At 39.9% G+C, this 16,138-nt stretch overlaps 1 protein-coding gene across 1 annotated transcript; it reads left to right on the forward strand.

Moving 5' to 3' along the window:
* The first annotated feature begins 663 nt into the window (after positions 1–663).
* Positions 664–15,516, forward strand: LOC147187898 (atypical kinase COQ8A, mitochondrial-like). Its single transcript, XM_086100733.1, has 16 exons — positions 664–936; positions 5,771–5,874; positions 6,956–7,041; positions 7,115–7,498; positions 7,896–7,962; positions 9,509–9,583; positions 10,094–10,222; positions 12,163–12,248; positions 12,347–12,487; positions 12,698–12,779; positions 12,876–12,969; positions 13,181–13,322; positions 13,425–13,532; positions 13,613–13,678; positions 13,747–13,833; positions 14,635–15,516. Exons 2-16 carry the CDS (start codon positions 5,781–5,783, stop codon positions 14,920–14,922), a joined length of 1,929 nt encoding a protein of 642 aa, XP_085956859.1. The 5' UTR covers positions 664–936; positions 5,771–5,780; the 3' UTR covers positions 14,923–15,516.
* Positions 15,517–16,138: the final 622 nt, after the last annotated feature.

The raw sequence follows: 16,138 nt of genomic DNA on the forward strand, positions 1-16,138 counted from the left end.
TTGAACCCGGTACCTCTGCACTGTGAAGCCGACGTGCTAACCACTGGACTACCGGGCCGCCCATGTCATACTATGTTTTAATAATGATATAATACATTTAATATTTTAAGGTGCTGCCCTTTTTATTAATAAGAATAATACATAAAGTTATATTGTAATTTAATGCTCTATACTGCAACTTAGATGCATTCTGACACGATTTATTTTTAAAATGCATCTTACACAATGTAATATATTACAAATATTTAACTTTATGACAATTTGTTGTTTAAAATTAAAAATATGTTATTACTTCTGGTTTTATATTCATTATATAATAAAAATATGTAAATATTTATTATCCAGTTTGAAAAAGAAATGCCAATTATGTGCTCTCCTTTTGATTAGTGTAATACAGTGAATACTCTATTTAATGCTATTATTGTAATGTATTAGTAATATTACATATCAATATGTTCAATGCGTCGCATATAATGCCACGATTTTGATAATTAGGTCAGAAAGATGAAAAACCCGTAAACAAAACCACTTCCGCATTTCTTTCCTTGACACGCCAATGAAAAACCTCGTTAGGTCCTCCACCCCCTGACAACATCCAATGGCAAACGATCAGGGGCGGGGCCATGGTGCCAATGAACGATGAAACTAAAAAAGAGTTCACGCGGATTTGGATGGGACCTTCCACGTGCACCGGGGGCCAGTGGGGGGCGTTCGTGTCCGCGTAAACGTCAAGTGGTTTGCGCTCCTGCTGTCTGCGTGGAGTTTGGTAAATAAGGTTTGACCTCATGGCGCAGAGACGCGCGCCGACTGGTTCCGAATGACTACCCAAGCGCTCTCCAATATGAACGTGTATCCTTCATTTTTCTAATATACTGTTTCTTCATCGGTGGGAGTCGCTTTGACCTCGTGGGAGTCGAAAGCGAACCACGCCTGCTGGTGAGTGAGCACAGATTATCACGCATTATCGGACGTGTTTAATCCCTGTGATTTAGCCGCGCTGCAACCCTCATTAATTTGCACAAGTTTGTTTCAAAGTACACATTTTGCCACACTGGTCTCTGCTAGCTAGCTTACAGCCACAACAACGTGGCGCAGCTTGTTTATAGCGAGCGTCAGTGACCCCTCTGAACACTTAAATTGGACACATTTTGCCTAAATTTGCCAGTAGTATTAACGTGCAATGAGTGCATTTGGTGAGAGAATGAAAGTGACGTCAGGTTGTTTGCTAACGAACCTTGTTTTTGAACATGTCAATAATGTTGCAGTTTGTTGTTGGTTTGATTTGCTTTTTTTTTGGACATGGCAGAACCCGAAAATGAAAGATAAATATTTATTTGCTACCGGTAGCGCAATAAATTCATAAATCAGATTTTTATGCACTCAAAGTGCCAGGATTTTTGAAAGGGTAACTTTGTCGTCAGTGTCTTGATAATAAAGTTGTGGGGTTTATTGTTTTATGTCAGCACACAAGTTTAATTTCATAGACCAATTGAACACTTTGATGTTGCTAAGTGTGTCATAATAAGTTCCTAAATATGATTTATATGCACTTAGAGGGACAAAACATTTGTTTGAATGGTCAACTTTCTCCTTAGTGTCTTGTTAATCAAATTGTAGAATTTGTTGAGAAACGATACCACACGAAATTAAAAGTTTAAAGTTAAATAAACGCATTTAACACTTTGTTAGCTTCTTATGCCTTACTGAGGTCATAAATGGAATTCATGAGCAATTAGTGAACTCAGTAGGTGAATGGAAAGTATGTTTGTTTTGAAGGCGGAGCCTCTATGCAAATTTTGTCAATTAAGTTAAAATTCCTAATGATTCAAAATATAACAACGAACTCTTAAAGTTCAATATAGACTGGAGTTTGACATATATATTTTGTTTATGACCTCCTTTTCAATAACCCAGTCCGATAATCACCATCGTGCTAATGTTTGTTTTATCTTATCGTTTGTTATTGTTTTAACAGGGCTGTTATCTGCATTTTGCCTCAACAACATAACTTGACTATGAAATACAAAGTTATCCTCTAGGATTGCACTTTATTTAAATGATTGTTCAAACCTTTTGTTAAATTCATTGTTTTTTCTTTTGGTTGTTTTGCGCATTATTCTGAATTTTGTCATCAGCCTAGCAGAGGCAAAAAAAACACAAGATAAGAAAACCTTTATTAGTCTCGCAATGGAGAAATTCCCGATTCACAGCAGCAAAGTTGAAAGGAAGAAGTAGAACACCAAAATATAGGAGCTGCTGGAAAGGCAGACACTCACGCGGCGCCATTTTGAAGTCAAAATAACAAAAATAACACAACACAACACATAGGACACAGACAGTCGTGCAATCTTCACCACGTTTCTGCATACACTTAGTTGTCTGAAGCAGAATAAAGCTTCTGGACTGAATTTTAATTGGAAAAAGAAGTACTTCATGTTCTAATACAACTACAAATAGTCAAGTATAACATTTTGATCTTTTAACAGAGCTTTAAAGAAAGATTACAGTATTATTGACACATTGTTAGAATGATAAAAAAAATTAATGCCACGCAAATCCAAAATTAATACAAATAGTAAATGCTTATTGTTTACTCAGGTATAATTCTGCCTGCCCTTAATTTAGAATGTGACTGTAACACTTCCCATCCAATATGTTCACACATGTAGACTCTGTCCTATTTTTATTACTGTGACCGAACTGTGTGTGCATGCAAGTTTGTGTGTGTCTGTGTGTGACACACACAGACACACACACACATAGGTGTGAGTGTATAGGAGTTGCAGTGAAGAAGTGTCCAGACCAGCCAACAGCTGAGGCTCACCCGTGTGCTTTTCTATGTTGTTGTTTTGTGTGCAAGCACACACGTGCAGTAGTACAGTTAAGCCAGTTCAGTCAGTGCTTGTTTTGGATCCTCACATTTAATTTCCCCAATTATTGTTCTCTATTTTTTTTTTTGGTGTGTTTTGTTTAGTGGTGGAAGTGACACACGGGAAGATCGTTTGCAACAGTAGTTCCTCATTCATGGTGGGTTTTTTTTGGTGTGTGTTTGTGTGTGTGGTGGGGGGGGGAAGACTATTTTTTACAACCATGAATTAAAAATTAATATTTTGGTTAAACCTTGTTATATGCATGCCAGGCCAGTAGGGGGTGATCACATCATAAACGCGCATAAACACAAATATTTAGGGGTGCACCTGATTGCATACATAATTTGATTTTTAAAATTCAATGATGTTTTATAATTGATTAAAAAAATAGTACTACTATAACTTACTGTTTGCCAAATTCTGACCTAAAACAAATGATCTGCAGTCTTTTATGTCGACTATGTTTTGTTTAAAAAATAATTTAATACGGTGTCAACAAGTTTAAATTTATAAAACATTCTATATTGTATAATCATACTTTCAGCCAGAATCGGACCCTGAATTGTCAAAAAAAAAAAAATCTGTATTTACAACTCATGGTATAATATTACTTTATAAGATCAAACTACTTCCTGTTTGGCCTCCTTGACGGATCAATGGGAAGCCACTTTTCTACCGCCTCCTGACATGTGACAATGGGAGATGAGAAGGGCTACTTTTCCTTAGTCATCAAAACCTGGATGGCACAAAAGTTCTTGAGATTCAATGAAAAGAAGACAGAGGTGATATTGTTTGGACCCAGTGGCCCTTGTACATTCCATCCTGTAGACTTGGGCCCTCTGTCTCCTTATCTTAAGTCAACAGTCTCAAACTTGGGCCTTAAACTGGACAGTGATTTCAAACTCGATCGGCAAATTGGTGCCGTTGTTAAATCCAGCTTCTTTCACCTTAGACAGCTGGCCAAAATAAAACCTCTCCTCTCACATGAACACTTTGAGACAGTAATTCATGCCTTTGTCACATCCCGGCTCGATTACTGCAATGCCCTTTACTTTGGAGTCAGCCAGTCCTCCATTAAGCGCCTTCAGCTGGTCCAGAATGCCGCTGCTCGCCTCTTGACTGGTACTCGTAAGAGGGAGCACATAACACCTACTCTGGCATCCCTTCACCGGCTCCCCATTCATTTTAGAGTTATTTTCAAGATCCTCTTATTTGTTTTCAAATCTCTGAATAATCTCGCGCCACCTTACCTCTCTGAGCTCATCCGCCCCTACACACCTGCCCGGCGCCTCAGGTCTGTGGACCAGACCTTATTAGAAGTACCAAGAACTAAACTGAGGCTCAGAGGGGATGGGGCCTTTTCTGTTGCTGGTCCCTCTCTCTGGAATGACCTTCCACTGAACATTCAGCAACCCTCCTCAAAACTCACTTGTATTCTTTGGCATTCGACTCGGCATGACTTAGATTTGTTCTTGGTTTTACTGTTTGGTGCTTTCTACCGCCTTTATTACCGATTTGTCTTACTGTTTATTGTGCATGTTAAATTGCTCCATGTACAGCACTTTGTATGCAGCGATGGCTGTATGAAAGTGCTCTATAAATACTGTTGACTTGACTTGACTTGACTTAGCCTTGACCCAAACAAACCTCCATGTTACAAATGTAAACAATGAAGCGTCACGGTCCTCCATTATTGTTTTGGTCATGAGGTGCCAATGCATGACTACACTCCATTTTGGCACACCACTGTTGTATTTAGCGCATATGTTTAAATTCAGCCGCCATGCTAACACAAGGTCAAAACAACATCAGTGGGACGAGTTAGCTTGAGAGTTGAGGAATTGTTTTGTTGTTGCCGTTGTGGGTTTGGCTCATTTCGCAATGTTTTTGCTGTTGTGCAATAGCAAGTTCGTCCCGATTCATTTAGTCAGTATTTAAAAAAAAAAAAGTGTCTGTGTACAGTCTAGCAGCGGAATGTAGGTGTTGCTCAGGTGTTGAGGTGTGTCCACGAGAGAGAAAAAAAATCTCCATCAATCCAGCTTTGAGCTGAATATTGAACAAATGGATCATAAATATGAAATAATATAAAGCAGGCTGTAACGAATTAATGTAATTTTCATTTATTTCAATTGGAAAATATCATTTGAGATTTGGAGTTAAGAGCATGGCAACGGAACAAATGAAAATCACCACTGTATTTTTTTTAACATGACAAAAAACGTAGACAAAATACGTCATGCTCACCAGGAGGCATACAAACTTCAAATGTATCAATGTGTGTAGATCTCTCCTGACAGGTTTTGCAAGTCAATTTCGTCATGTAACATTTTTGCTCTGAACAACCGATGAGAGGATGGAAAAAAAAAAGGGTGAGATTTGTGTGGGTCAACGAGATAAATCTGGTTAAAGTGTTATAATTTAATTTACATCAACCAGACCTACTGATTTTGAAGGCCATTGGCAGATTGACATGGCAACATGAAGGAGCTGAAATCTGATTGGACCCCCCAAAAAATCTAACTACCCCATACATACAATTGGCAATAAATGAATAAAACTTTAGGGAACCTATATTGTAGGTCAATGCTAATGGTGGTTTTCAGGCCAGCAGAGAAGGCCCTGACCGCTAAGCACTGCTATTTAGTATTTAGAACATCAACACAGGGGGGGGGAACCGTGCTCTATGTTTAGCGGTCAAGCCTCGATTGGGAAAACAATGCGGCCGTCCGACTTTCAACAGCATTCCTTCCACCTCTTGTCAAATGTGTGGGTGAGGATTCGGTCAGGGTGTATTTTAAGCAGTGCACTGGTCGCCCGGAGAGGCAGAAAGAAGAGCACATTTGTGCCAGGGTTTCTTCCTCGTAACATCTCTTTTTAACACACTTTTTGTTGTTTTGTAGTGGGTCTGTCATGGCGGGCGACATGATGATGCTAATGCGAGGCCTGGCTAAACTGAGTCAGGCCGTCGTGGAGACGCAGGGCACTGCCCTGCGTGGAGGGACAGGTGAGTGGAGCCTCTGGACACAAAATGGAGCTCCATGCAGCTGCCAGTGCTGCTAACATGAGCTTTTATTGTTGATGACTACATTTGCCAAGACACGGTGGTTGACTCTTTAGCACGTCTGCCTCATATTGCAGAGGTGCAGGGTTCGGTTCCAGCTCCGGCTTTCATGTGTGGAGTTTGCATGTTCTCCCCGTGCCTGTACGGGTTTTCTCTGGGTACTTCGGTTGGATGGATGGATGGAAATGAATTGAAATATACCTTTAATCATTGGTAATGCACCACAAGCCAAATATCATACAAAATGGAGCTCCATGTAGCTGCTAACTGTGCTGACATTAGCATTTAATTGTTGCCAAGTACAACACATTAACTCAAGTTTATACAGCACAGGGATCAAGTTAACACTTTAGTGACAGGCCTGTTAAATTACGCTTCTTTTTAGATGTTATTTATTTATTTAACCTGTATTTAACCAGGTAATGCGATTGAGAACTGATTCTCTCTTGCAATGCTATCTGGCTGCAGACAGCGGAGTAATATCAAAGTGAAATAAGAGCAAGGACAAATAAATACCTCTATGTCTAATTAGCTAAAAATGCTAAATTAGCCAAAGGCTAAAAGGAGCGTCATTTAACAGCTTTTGTAAAAAGATTGCGAACGATAGCTTGGGTTTAATGGTTTGTGCGAAACAAGCTCTACATAGTTGCTAATTGTGCTACCATTTGCATTTAATTGTTGATATGAATGCTATATTAGCCAAAGTTTATACATGTTTTTGACTGGATTGCTAAAAACTGCTTAGCTTCATGCGAAGCTAGCTAAATACTCTGTTCGTCAAAAGTTATACAATGTTGAACAACAGTTCACAATTTTTGTGCCGGGATGCCAACATTAGCGTGGTAACAACAATGATGCTAAAATAAGCTTTGTTTCAGAGAATGCTACATTAAACACCCCTGGTGATGGTCACATGTAGTGAACAGGATGGTTTAAATGTTTTAAAAGTCTGTAATAAATATTTACAACATATTTTAGTGTGCAGTAATTTTATAAACAAATACAAAATTTTTGCGCTAAATAGGAAACCTTCCTGCTGTCGGTGCTGCTGTACAAAGCTTCCAGTCGGCCGCCGAGCAAGGAATCGCCATGGTGGTGACGAAAGCACAGGTAAGCGCTTTGTCAATGTTCCAAAATGAAATCTTGCTGTGATTCTTAGCATGCCCTAATGTTTCAAATTAAGGAGCTGAGTCAACAGCAAGCCTCCTCCTCCTCCGAGTTTCCTCAGGACGACTTCTCCTCGTCTGAGTTCAGCGAGTACGACGAATTCGCGGCCGATCACCCTGCTGGCGCTAACAAGGGAGCATCTGATCCGAGCCCAGCGAGTGGGACGAAGAGCTCGCCGTTCGCTGGCTACAAGGATCCTTCCCGAGAGTTCGGCAACAGGTGGTACCACAGTGATGTACGCCATCAGCACCTGCTGACAAGAAGAGGCGCGTGGCTCCAGGCATGCGGGCGGCGGGGTTACCACCAGGAGCCGTCGTCGTCGGTGAGCGGGCTGACGGCCGAAGACCTGGAGAAGGCTCGGCAGAGCAAGCAGGTCGACGTAAAGCCGCACAAGCAGATGGTGACGTTCGCTTATTAATTTCTCAAAATGTTCTGTATCACGATTCTAATTTATTCGTAATTTAGTCATAGTAGTATTTTATTGTGTTCAGTGTTGTTTTTTACCGAAAGGTCTTTGTTCACACACATCTGTCACTTTATGTATCATAACTACAATTGGTATCGGTACTTGGTATCGGTAGTGGTAATACACAAGTCGAAGAGTGGTATCGAACATCCATTATTACATGTAATTATTTGGGGGATTTTGTTTATTTATTTATGGAAACATATCATTTATTAGTTAGTATTTAATGTCCTTTTTGTTTTGATCATTTATCTATCCTATTTTGTATTTTGCTATTTTTTTCCCCCTAATTTTTATTTATCTCTGTTGACATATTTTGTCTTACTTTTAGTTGAGCGAAAGAGCCCGTGAGAGGAAGGTGCCCGTAACCCGCCTGAGCAGGCTCGCCAACTTTGGAGGTAACGCTTCTGTTTCATGACCCCGCACACCTCCACCCCCTCTTTTTTTATGTCAAATATTCTGTCCTTGCTTAGTCCGTCCTTTATTTAAAAAACAAAACAAAAATTGTTGTCCTTCGTCCCAAAAATGGGCGTCCGTCCGGGACAGACAGATGCCCATTTTCTGGCAGTTTCCAACTCCTCAGATCAAAATCTGTCTCCTTTCCAAGTATAGCCACTAATGGTGGCCTAGCTTGAATAGTAGCTAGCTAGAGTTTGCAGTTTAGTGCAGTGACTAGCCTTCTTTCGAATCAGGGCTCGGGTTTCTGGATTGATTAATCACATTTACTAACATTTGGAAGCTAACTCGGGTAAAAACAAAAACAGCGTGCCTTTGCTAGCATGCTAACGTCACCCTGATTCGAACATGACGATTTCTGATTGATGTCAGTATTTGATATTGGTTGACGGCGTCGTGGTGAAGTCAACAAGATTGGACAATGTGAACATTATGGCACATAAATTGGGTTGTTGCAGCGACTAGGCGTCCTTGTGGGTCTTTCATCTTCTTGCTCCTCCTGCTGTTTGTTGCCTTGCGGATTTTTGTGCTCTGATGATGTAACCATGCTGTTATGTAACCCAGAGAGCAGCCTTGGATGAGTCGTACAACCCCTTAGTCCTCTCTTGAATCGAGGTTATCACAGCTCACCACAACAAATATTGCAGGGCTAAAAAACAAATACAACCCCAGTAGGAACTTTTATTAAAAAGGAAATACTTTTTTTTTTTTTTTTGATAAATCACTCCCCCATACATTTCAAATCACCTACTTTTGGAATAAGTCATTGTTGTTGAACAAGGTTAAGCTATGTCCATTTAAAATCTGATTTTGTTTTCTTATTTTTGCCTCTTCTTTTTTCAAAAGAAAAATGTGCTTTTTCGGTTAAAATGTTCAGGTGTGTAAGCCATTGTAAAATTTTAAAAAAAGTGTTTTAAATTGTTTTTTATCGTTCACTATTATTCAATAGTAGCACCAACTGAACAAAATTCTCAGTCCCCTGATTGGCTCAACGTGTTATTTATATTGGATTACTTTTGTAGGAAAACATATTTTATTTATTTTATTTCATAAAATGCTTTCATTCACTCATTTTAGAAACTTTGAAATATTGATTGTTGTTTACAATTGTTTTGGAAGTTTCTATCATATTTTTGGGGGATTAAAAAAAATCAAATGCTATTTTTTTTTCATTATTTATATTGAAATAGTTTTTCAAAAATACTATTTAAAATTTTTTGGGATTGTATTTTCTTTGTTTTACATTTTTTGAAAAAAGTAATGAATTATTAACTTATTTTGTATTGTAATTATTTTGGTGTGTCTCATTTAATTTGCTAAATATAATTTTCTTTTATTTTGTCATTTATTTATGTGATTACTTTCATGAAAACGATTTCTTTTATTGAAACGATTGCGGCAATCCTCATGTACTGAACTCACACCTTGTTCCAGGAACCCCACAAATGCGAAAATGTGTTGTTGTTTTTTTGTTTTGTTTTTCACTAGGTTTAGCTGTGGGTCTGGGATTCGGGGCCTTGGCGGAGGTCGCCAAGAAGACCATGCGACATAACGACGCGGCAGGTAACAAACACACACACAAACACACAATGCTTTCTTTTTAAAATTTTCATTCCAAGTGCAAAATGTATAATGTGTATTTATTTACGTCTCCTGAATGAGTGAAAGTTATCTTTGTTGATGCAGCAGAAGAAGAAGCATACCGGACATTCTTTCATGGCTGTTATTGTTTGCAGACAGGCAGGCACACGCTGCTAGTACACTCCCCAAATAAACAGCCGCTCACTCTCAGCACAGTGATCCGCTTAATCGCGCACACACACACACAAACACACACGCACACACACACACACACACACACACGTCTTTGTTGGAAATCCAGTCAGGCTACTTGCGTTAAAACCCTGTGATGTGACACTACACACCCTGCTGACCCACTGACACGTTCATAAACACACGTTATTATTATTATTATTTTTTTATTTTAAAATCCTTTTTAGACATGTATTAGATTTATTGGATGCATTTTATTGTATTTATTTATTTTGGGTGTGTCTGCGTGTGTGTTTGCAGGAGAGAATAAAAAGGCCGTGCTGGACTCGAGTCCCTTCTTGTCCGAGGCCAATGCCGAACGCATCGTCAGGACTTTGTGCAAAGTGCGAGGGGCTGCGCTCAAGCTTGGCCAGATGCTCAGTATTCAAGGTGGGCGTGCAAAAATGCAAACGTAGGCGGGCGGGGGGGGGGGGGGGGGGGGGGCAAATAAAATGACTTGCACATTGCCAAGTTGGATAGGAAACAATTTGCTCCTGAGCTCCACCTACAGGCATGGGATGTAATTACTTCAAGAGAAGAACTAATGCTTGCAAAATAGGGTTTCAAGCCACTGTTAGGGTTTCAAACAAGAATTAGTCTTTCAAAGTTGGCTTGAAAGACAATGTTATGATTTCAAGGTAGGGTTTTTTACCCAGTGCTTTTTAAAGTTTTCATCGAGCATCTTTCTTATGCCTACGCATAAGAAAATGTGTGAGCCACAAAAATATATCTGCTCAAAGCCTCTGCTGGCTGGAATATATCCCACCACTTGATTGTGGGACTTGCACGATGCTCTAAAGCGTTTTTTTTTTCTTTCAATTTTCTCATTTACACACACTCGGTGCTAACAATGAGGCACTCTAATGAGGCCACACCAGCCCAAAATCCCTGTCCACACAGTCACCGTCAAGTCAAATTAAAATTAAAAAACACCCTTTCTTAGCTTGACATGCGTGCGGGCTCAGGGTGATGAGGCGCTCTAAAATTCGGAAACAAATCTCTGAATCCACTTTACTGGGTCTCGAAAGCTGTCCACGTGTCAACCACACATTGATATTTTAAATTCCAAACCAATGTTTTGCTGTTTGAATTCCAAATCCGAGCCAAGTCCGAGTGTGTACGTCCTGAGTCATTGCTGTCGAGTTCTGCTGGCGCTGCGACACGTGCGCTGTGTCATGTTACACAACAGGTGGAGGTAGGACGTGCAGGCTGTAAACAAGCCGTCAGAGAGATCCAGTTGCACTCCTCAGAGCGTCGTTCTTTTTTATTTATGTTGCTTGAAAACCGCCGACCGTGAAATCGGCCCCGCCCGCCCGTCCTTCTTTCCGTCTTCCCCGCAAACATAGAAGGTCGTAAAAGTTTATTGGACAAGAGGGAAACGTTAGATCGGGTGTCAGCACAATGCTGGTCATATGTCCCTTTAAAATGACTGCTCGTCATAAATCAATGCAAATACGTTGCAAAGGCCTCGCACAAAGACAACACAAGTCACTTCAATGTCATAGGGGGCAAAAAAATGCTGAAAGGGCGTGAGTCTATTTCCAAAGTGACAGTATGTGCCGCTTGGCTACTTTTAGGCGCTCTTGATGTTTGCTCTTCAAGGCCACACCTGCCGTCTCATCTTGATAGTGATTTGTGTTAATCTCAGGGTGTAATTAGCACGAAATAAAACAGCTTTTATGATGTAATTTAGAAATAGCACAAACCCCCCGCTGTTTTCTTCACGAGTGAGGTTTTTTTTCCCCCGTATTTACATGAATTCAAGTAGCTTTTTAGTCCTGTATTAGTTTTGTTCATTTTTATGTCAGATTGTTTATTGTATTGCTTGTAATTATATTTACATACATTTATTTGTTTACATTTTATATATTTTTAATCAACATTTCTAAATGTATTTGTACTTTAAAATAACTTCAAAAATAATTTAATAAATGTATTAGTATTTTATGTTAGTCTGATATATATATATATATATATATATATATATACATTTTTTTATTGTATTGCTTGTAATTATATTTACATTTATTTGTTTACATTTGATGTATTTTTAATCAACATTTCTAAATGTATTTGTATTTTTAAATAATTTAAAAAATAATTGAATAAATGTATTAGTATTTTATATATATCAAAGTATTATGGTATTAAGATTTCTCAGTGAATACACCGTTTTATTGGCTTGGTCACGAGCAATTGAATGCCTCATTTCATGATGTCAGTGACCTGCTGCTTGCCAAATAGTGAGCCCGCATTTGACTTCTGCCGGCATGTTAGCAAGAAATGCTACTTATGATAAAATGCTCCCTCCCAAAAAAATCTAATTTCAGATGATGCCTTCATCAACCCGCAGCTCGCCAAGATATTCGAGCGCGTGCGGCAGAGCGCCGACTTCATGCCCATCAAGCAGATGACGGTAACAACCTCACTTTATATGCGTGGCATTGCTTTATTGGAAACCATTGAAAGATGCCAGTTGTGTCCGTAAGCAAGAACGCATCTACTTGTGTTCAGAAAGCGCTAAACAGCGACCTGGGTCCAAACTGGAGAGATAAGCTGGAGTCCTTCGAGGAGCGTCCGTTTGCCGCCGCCTCCATTGGGCAAGTCCACTTGGCCAGGCTCAAGGACGGCAGAGAGGTGGCCATGAAAATACAGGTGTGTGTGCATAAAAATTCTTTTCCCAAACACAAATGTACTTTTTTCAATGGCTTTTTTTTAAAGAGATTTTTGTTTCGCCACAAATAAATAATGATACTTAATAGTAGCTAAGGTGACCCTGAGACGGGACACCATTGTTGATACATTGTCAGCTGCTATAAATAGTGGTCCTTTTTGTGTTATAATTATGATTCCTGTCCTGCTTAGTATCCCGGTGTGGCGCAAAGTATCAACAGTGACGTCAACAATCTGATGACTGTGCTGAGTATGAGCAACGCACTTCCCGACGGTACGTACGCAGCGCACGCACCACACACACAGACCTACAAAGCATTTGTGCGATGCATTTTTAAGTGTCTGTGTGTGTTTTGTTACGTTTCCCCAGGTCTGTTTCCAGAGCACATGATCGATGTGATGAGGAGAGAGTTGGCGCTGGAGTGCGACTACTTAAGAGAGGCTCAGTGTGCCAAGAGGTTTAGGTCAGCCTTTGGATTTGTTTGAAAAAAAATTGACTCAGTGAAAAAACAATTCGGACCTACCTAAGTATTAGAATTTTGTTTTCTCTTTAATTAATTATTCACGAGACTAATGTTAATAAGCAACATTTTAAAAGTGACACAGCGTGTTAACAGTGTGTTTTAATCGTTGTTGTTGTGCGTGTTTGTGTGTCTGTGTGTGTTCATGTCATAGGGAGCTGCTGAAAGAACACCCGTTCTTCTACGTCCCGGAGGTTATAGAGGAGCTGAGTAGCAGCCACGTGCTCACCACGGAGCTGGTCCCAGGCTTCCCCCTAGACCAGGCCGAAGGTCTCCCACAGGAACTCAAGAACACGGTAGGGAGGAAGGATACGTCTCCCTCTGGTGGAAAAATGAGGAACTGCTTCTTTTCCGTTGCTCACGTAAATCATACCTAGTTTTGTTTTGGGTTTTTTCAGATCTGTGAGAACATCCTGAAGCTGTGCCTTAGAGAGTTGTTTGAGTTCCGCTTCATGCAGACCGACCCAAACTGGTCCAACTTCCTGTACGATCCGCAGACACACAAGGTGAGTCCATCTTGAAAGAAAAAAAAAAATCCCACCACTTTCCTGACTGCGCTTAATAAAAATATCCCGTATGTCCACAGGTGGCGCTGCTGGACTTCGGAGCCACCAGGGGATTTGATCAACGTTTCACAGATGTCTACATTGAAGTAAGTCGAGTCTGACGCGTGATGTATAAAAATGACGTCATAAGTGACCTCTTCATTCGTGATGGCAGTTGATCCGCTCCGCCGCTGAGGGGGACCGAGAAGGAGTTCTGAAGAAGTCCATCGAGATGAAGTTCCTCACTGGTTACGAGTCCAAGGTAAGCGCGCACACATGCACACGTTGTTTTTATTTTTTACTTTTTATTTATGTATATATTTAATCTGACATACATAATGGAATAAATGCGTTTTTAATTTGCAACATTTTTACACAAACACTGGAAATTTTACATTTTAAAAATAATAAATAAGTGTATTTTAATTTCCCATAATAAAACAAATTTAACCATAAAGGAAAATTCAATCATGAGAGCATGAGAAATTAAATAGGCACTTTATTTAATTTATATTAGTTTTAGTAATCAAATTGTAATTTTTGATATTTTTAATTAACACATTTTAAACTGAATTAAAAATTAAACGCACGCTGTTTTTACCATTTCAAATTACATTTGTTGTTTAATCCAGTAATTTAATTAATAATTCAGTTAAAATATAACACATGATCTCTTATCTATAATTTTAAAAATTATTTTGTATGTTTGACATGCAATGACCACATAATTGCAGCGCAGTTATGTGAAAGCATTTAAAACTCACTTTAGAACCGCATAGTTAAGTGTTAATGTTGGTGGAGCGGTGTAAGTGGCAATAAAACAGGCCAAAATCCAGCTTGTAGTAGTTTCTTAGTAGGTGTGATTGATTTAACCAAATGCTGGATATAAAAAAAAAAAAACATCTATCATATCATGGGACTGAGACCAGCGAGTCCGCCTAATTTTCAAATGAAAACATCTTTCAGACTCTGACGACCATTCAAGTATTATTTTTTTTTGTCAGCCTCTTTGGGTTGCCCGGTAACGGTCTGCTGGTTTTTGTCCATCTGTCTGCGCATCCAGGCCATGGAGAACGCCCACGTGGATGCGGTGATGATACTGGGCGAGGCCTTCGCGTCCCAGGACACGTTTGACTTTAGCGCGCAGTCGACCACGGAGCGCATCCACAACCTGATCCCCGTTATGCTGCGGCACCGCCTGACGCCGCCGCCCGAGGAGACGTATTCGTTGCACCGCAAAATGGGCGGCTCCTTCCTCATTTGCTCGCGCCTCAACGCCAAGCTGCAATGCAAGGACATGTTCCAGGAGGGCTATAGGCGCTACTGGGAGGGCCGCAGGCCGCCGGTTTGATGCGCGGGTCCTGGGACCAATCAGAAAAGAACGAATGGGTGAGGTTTGAACGCGCACCGGTGTCGTGTTGGAGGCCAAAGTGGGGGACAAAATGCGCTGAAAGCAAATGTAACACGGTTGTTGTTTTCATGTATTTTTTTTTCTGTTTTGTTGGACTTTTACAAGATTATCAGGGTGAAAGGATTATGAGGAGGAGGATGATGTTGTCGTGTAAGGTCAGTCGGTGTGGACCAGGACCGTAAGTGTCTTCTTCAAGGCCCTCCATGTTTCTGCTTCAGTTTGAGACTAGCTTGCAACACAAAAAAAAGAAAGGAAAAGGGGAAAAAAAAGCAGCTTTAAAGTGATTAAAAACTGGAATAATTCACGTTCTCATGTTTATTCCCTTATGTTTGTCCTTGCTGCTTTTGATTGCAACGTGGTTTAGTCGGGGAGACGTTTCTTTGTTTTTGGCGGTCAGTTTTAATGAAGCTCAGGGTGATTTTACCGCATTACCATAAACAAGAAATCTACCAAAATCTTCTTTTTGTGTCTTGTTTTATTTGTCTCCATGTATGTGGATTCCACTTGATTAAAAGAAAAATGTGTTTGCTGTGAGGCTTGTCCTTTCTTTTTATTCGCAAACAAGTCATCGTAATGATCAGACTAAGTGCGTGTCCTCCGCTATGGGTGAGCTTAGTCACATGCTGCCACCAAAAATTTGCACAGATTGTGCTGTTATAGACGCTATCGACCGGCAGGTAGCCCTGATGTCTTTCCAAACAGAGCCTTTGTTAACTACTCATCACGAGTAAATCATTTAAGTTCAATCAATTCACTTCAACACATGTAAATAAACAATAGGACGTATTACTAAAACAAACTGTATTACTATTTCAGCAGCTATAGGTCAATTTACCCCATTCTCTGCTATTTATTTTCTTGTCATCCAAAAATAAGTTCAGAAATGATAAAAAAAAGGGGTCTTGTCATTTGACTGCTTTGGAGGTCATGTCAATCTATTTGTGATGTTTTTTTATTTGCATTTTTTTCATGGGGATCAAGATGGTGGGAAAGCATTTCGAGGCAGTCACAATTAGCTGTGGTGAATGTTTTGGCATCTCAGGGCTCAGCTCTCCTATGTTTAGTTTTGGACTTGCAGCAAATGCAGGACAATGTCCTTATTTGGTCACGAGACGAAAATCGGCAGCGTGGCCAACAAACTTCATCGTGGACAGCA

Source organism: Hippocampus guttulatus, chromosome 20 (assembly GCF_054856545.1).
Source record: "Hippocampus guttulatus isolate MCC_2025c chromosome 20, RoL_Hgut_1.0, whole genome shotgun sequence".
Taxonomy (NCBI): Eukaryota; Metazoa; Chordata; class Actinopteri; order Syngnathiformes; family Syngnathidae; genus Hippocampus; species Hippocampus guttulatus.